General features: G+C 51.6%; 1 protein-coding gene across 3 annotated transcripts in view; it reads left to right on the forward strand.

Annotated features, from left to right (window-relative positions):
- The first annotated feature begins 1,824 nt into the window (after positions 1-1,824).
- ELOF1 (elongation factor 1 homolog) overlaps positions 1,825-5,043 on the forward strand; it is a 5,880-nt gene continuing 2,661 nt past the window's right edge. Inside the window, exon 1 of one of the 3 annotated variants that reach the window (XM_006905837.3) lies at positions 1,825-1,910. Coding sequence is in view for 1 of the 3 variants with exons in the window: in XM_025040059.1 (XP_024895827.1) it covers positions 2,284-2,304 (21 nt within the window). In the remaining 2 variants the exon portion in view is untranslated. Of the gene's footprint in view, positions 1,911-2,280; positions 2,305-5,043 lie in introns of those variants that run through there. The other 2 variants (XM_006905838.3, XM_025040059.1) reach the window with 2 other exon arrangements.

Genomic DNA, 5,043 nt, shown 5'->3' on the forward strand with positions numbered 1-5,043 from the left:
ACAAAATTTCATAGTTTAAATACATGCAGTTTATTGTCTGTCAATTATATCTCAATAAAGCTATGGAGGAAAAGAGGGAGGAAGAGATGGGAGAGAGGGAGGGAGAACCTGGCAATCACCAGCAAATATAGGATTGCCCATATATCATGGCACAGTCACACCATGAATTGTGTAGCTACTAATTCACTGTATGAATATTGACATACAGTTTTAAGTGGAAATAGCAAGGTTCGAGGCAACGTCCATAGTATAATCTCATCTTGTGTGTGTCCAGGTTTGCACCAGCACTGAGGTGATCCTTCCAAGGGAAATACTGCCCCCTAGTGGAAATCTTGGAGATAGGTCTATTTGACAAACATCTCATTACAAGTTATTTTCTTATCTAGGTCACCAGTGACCAAACCCTTGCCAGTGTCAATGGTCAATTCTCTTTCCTCATCTTACTCAAACTCCCAGGCACATACGACACAGCTGACCACTCTTTACGTCTTGAAATACCTTCTTCTGGAGGCTTCTCAGAGATGAAACGCACTTCTTTCTCTTCCTACCTCACTGGCCTGCCCAGTCTCTTGCTGGCTTCTCCTCCTAACTTCTAAAGTTGGGAAACCCCTGTCTCCTTCTCAGCTTTCTTCTTTTGCTATATTTTGCCCCGTACCCCTGAAACCAGGTGGCCTCCTCTGACCCCAAGGCCTCCAATAATCCCCATATACGAATGACTCTCAAAATCAAATCCGGATCTTTCTCCTGAGCTCCAGACTCCATTTCCAATGGCCTATTCCATACCTCTGCTTGCTTGTCTCAAACTTATCCAAAACACAGTCCTTGACTTCTCCAAATCATCTCCCCTGAGCCTTCCTCATCTGAATGAGGCAGAACCCAGGGCTCCACAGGACTCATCCTTGACTCTCCTCTCTCCTCTACTCCATCATAAATTTTAGGGGTGCTACTTCTATCTACGTAACTCCTACTAAGGCTTTGGATTCCAACTTGGGCAGCAGCCCTCCCTAACCTCTCAGACTAGTTTGGCAACCCTCTCCACTACCATATGCTCTCAGAGAGCCACACTTTCCTCTCCCTCCCCGCCCTCCCCTCCCCCGCCGCACTGAATAGTGTGGTAATTGATCCTTAATGTTTATGTCCCGCCTCTTCACCAAATTGTGGGAATTGTGGAACCTCGTTCCCTCTCTGCTTCCCACCCACCCACTCCCCGCCCCAGCCCCTGCCTGCCTATCCAACCTCTATTATAATCTCAGTGTGGTCCCCAGACCAGCAGCATGTTAAGTCACTGTGAAGCTAGTTGGAAAGGCGGACTTCCAGGCCCCCTTCCCGACCTAATGAACCAGAACCTGAATTGTAATAAAATTCGCAGGTTCTAGTTAAAAGTTTGGGAGAGCGTCTTACAAGCTTCTCCTCATCCTGCTTCAGCCATACGAGTATTTGCAGTATCCCTTAGCACCGGGATATTGGAATGTCCCACGTTGGGGAGACCTAGGTGGGCTTAAGGGTCTGGGGCTTGAATGCGGAAAGATAAATAAGACATCCCCAAGGAAGATGTAGCGACCGAGGGCAAGGCTGCCTTTCCCGCGCTGGGATGGCTCGGCCCACAGCCCCCGAAACGCAGGAACTGCCACTCCTAGGAACTGACCAGAAGTAGTGCTCTCCTGCGCGGTGACAGTCAGACGCAATCGAGCCCTCGCGCAGGCGCACTGCGCAACTCCCGCCGGGCCCCCGAAATGAGAGTACGCATGCGCACAAAGACGCTAGAGGAGGCGGGGCCTGTTCACGGGGCGGTCCCGGCCGTGGGTGGGTGGGACATGAGGGGAGGAGAAGGGGTTCCGCTTCCGCCGAGAGCAGGAAGTCCCTGTCTCCTGGGTGAACGAGGCTGTCTCAACGAGGGAAGGCGAGTGCAGGTTCGCGCGGGTGGGCGTTGCAACCGGGCCCGACTGGGTGATCTTCGATTCGGGGGCGCTCACGGGGTACTGTAGGAGTCGCTGAAGGCTCCGGGCATGGGGGTGGCCCGTCGGGAAGCTAGATTCCCCCGGGCCCCAGCCCGCTAAGCGCAGCTGCTCGGAGGTCTGGTTCCTAAGGGCGGGAGGCGACGCCGAAACCTTGGTGAGGTTGGAGGGTCCTCCCACCCCCCGCCGCTTGAGTCACGGCAAGATCGGGGGGACCGACCCGTCTTCCATCCCCACCTGGGCACGCTTGGGCTTACGTTACCACCGAAAGAAAGGCCGGAGCCCCTGGAGCTTTACATGCAGGCCAGTCCCCTTTTCTGGGGTAGAAATGGAGGTGCTGAAGTCACGGGTAAAATGAGGTTCTGGGAGCTATCTGTAGTTTCTGATTCAGGAGACATTCGTTCATTCAACAAGTAGTTATTGAGCGCTTAATGCAAAGCAGGCACTATGGATGCTGGGGCTTTAGGAGTGGCCAAATCATGCCCTGCCTCTCCAGAACTGACATTCCAGTGGGGAGAGATCGGGAGTAGGGTTCAGAAATCAGCGTTTTTTGAGCACCCCCAGGTGATTCTGTTGTAAGTGGTACCCAGGGTCAGGCTTTGGTTAAAAAAACAACGAAACAGTGCCCTGGCAGGTGAGAGCATGGGCTACGGATCTGACTTTACAGCTTACTAAAGCCTGCAAGGTCTAGCTGCTTCCCCTTCTGTCGCATCTCATACCCTTCTCCCCACTGTTCCCTGAGCTTCAGCTGTACCAGGCTTCTTTTTCTGCCTCAGAGCCTTTGCAGTTGCTGTTCCCTCCAGACTGCCTTGCATGGTGCCTTCTTTCATCATTCAGACCTCAGCTTAAATGACTTACCCAAAGGGTCCTTCCCAATCCACCCTATCTGAAATAGCCCCATTCTGGAAGTGTTCACCTAGCCCTGGTATTAACCTCATAGGACTTACCGATATTTGGAATGATTTTGGTTATTGCCTCACTTGTTAAGGGTCTGTCTTTATTCGCTAGAATGTAAGTTTCACAAGAGCAGATACCTCGCTGCCTTGATTGCAGCATTGCTATGGTTTAGTCATAGGGCCTGACATTGGTTTCTTCATTCCTTCACTTAGTAAATATTTGTTAAGTGTCATCTCTGTGCCATGAGCAGTTCTAGGCTCTGAGGATACAAAGAAAATGCAAAAACCCCTGCCCTCATGGAATTTACATTTGGAGCATGTTAGTCAGGGTTGGAGATGCGGGGAAACCAATGAGGAGGCTGTTGTGATCATCCAGGCCAGAGATGACCAGAACTCCGGACTCAGACCACAGCACTGGCCCTAGAAGTAGTGAGAAGTGGTCAGAGTCTGAGTGTGTTTTAGAGGTAGAGCAGCAGGATCAGGATCAGGTAAGGGACGAGAGAGAAAGGAATTGAGATTGAGTCCAGGATTTTTGGAAAGATGGATTTGCTATCTGCTGAGATAGGGAAGACTGTGAGAGCAAGTTGAGGTGTCAGGAGCTGGGTTTTGGACGGGTTACATTAAATGTTTGTTAGCAACAGGTGGAGGTGTGGCCAAAGCAGGTAGACGGAGGAGTCTATGGTTTAGAAGAGACATCAAGGCTAGAGAGTCCAGTGGCATCAGTGTAGAGGAGGCATTTGAAGCCCTGAGGCTGGGTGAGATCTCCATGGACGTAAGTGCAGACAGAGGGGAGGGGCCCAAAGATTGAGCTGGTGGACTCATCATTAGAGAAGTTGAGGCTGGAAGTGTGGGGGAAGCAGCACCACAGAGTGAAAGGAGCTGCCGGTGGGCAAGGGTGTGAGAGTGCAGGGTCCTGAGAGCCCCATGAGAAAGGCAGGAGGAGAGAACCAGTGTGCCCAGTGTCCTGAGGAGTGGGGACTGCCTTTGGGGCGGGCGGCATGGGGTGGATGGTGGAGGGAGATTGGGAGGGAACACAGGGCAAATGCAGACAGCTCTACTAGAAAAGCCTGCAGAGAATGAGGTGTTTTGTTTTTAACAATGGGAGCGGTAGTAACAACTGTGTTTGTTAATTATCCAGTAAAGAGAGAAAAGTGATATTGAGATCCAGAGTACAAGGTAACAAATTGTTTCTGTGGAGAGCACAGGCATTCTTCCAGGACAGAGGAGGGAGGGCTGCATGGGCGGCCCGGGGGGGCTTGTGAATGTTCTCTGCCCAGTGCTTCTGTTTACTCAGTGACTTGGAAGCACCCTCAGTGGAGAAGGAGGATGTTACTTAGAAAGTGATCGCTAAATGTGAATGAAATTCTGGTCTTCCTTCTGGCAGGCTGCTGACCTCCCCTGTCACAGAAATGATGCTAGAAGCAGCAGTGGAGAGAGAGAGTGGGAGAGAAAAGACAGTGTGATACAGGGCGGGAGGGAGAGGGGCTTCTTGGAAGGTTCAAGGATGGTGAACACAGAGCCCAGCGCCTGGCGTAAAGATGTGCTCAGTGGTAGCTGCTGCCTCTGAGACATCAGTCCCTAGACATCCTTCTGGCACCTGACTCCATCATTTTCCCCAATACCCTGTTCTTCCTATGTGTTAGACGTCAGAGATGTCACCTTCTCTCCCCCTGCTTACTAACTTTGTCCCCCACTACAACCCTGGGGGTCATTCTCAGCTCTTCCTTCTCTCGCCATGCTCACTCAGACCTTGGATTTGTCTCTTTGATCTCACCCACTGCTGTCTATCTACCCCAAAAAGCCCTGTCCTGGTTCTGACGTCATCCTCATCCAGACTTTTGGCTCATGCTCTTTAGTCCCTTAAGAACACAAAATGATTTTGTTGTTGCTCTCCCCACGGCGTCCAGGATCCATCAAAACATTTGAAACCCTCATGCCTGCTCCCTTTTCAGCCTGCCTCTCTCCCCAACCTGCATGGTCCCCAAATGCCGGCCAGGCCCTCAGATACCTGCCCCTCAGCCTTGCATGTGGCATTTCTCTGCTTGAAACGCTTGTCCCTGCTTCTTTGCCCAGCAGCCCCTGATCTTCGGAGAGGCTGCCCAGGGGGCCCATCCAGAGGCTCTGTCAGATCCATTGAGTGTCATTCCTTCTGGGTGGCACTTGCATGTCCTTTGACAAGGGAGCAACCGCTC

This window comes from Pteropus alecto, unplaced genomic scaffold, assembly GCF_000325575.1.
Source record: "Pteropus alecto unplaced genomic scaffold, ASM32557v1 scaffold761, whole genome shotgun sequence".
NCBI classification, from domain to species: domain Eukaryota; kingdom Metazoa; phylum Chordata; class Mammalia; order Chiroptera; family Pteropodidae; genus Pteropus; species Pteropus alecto.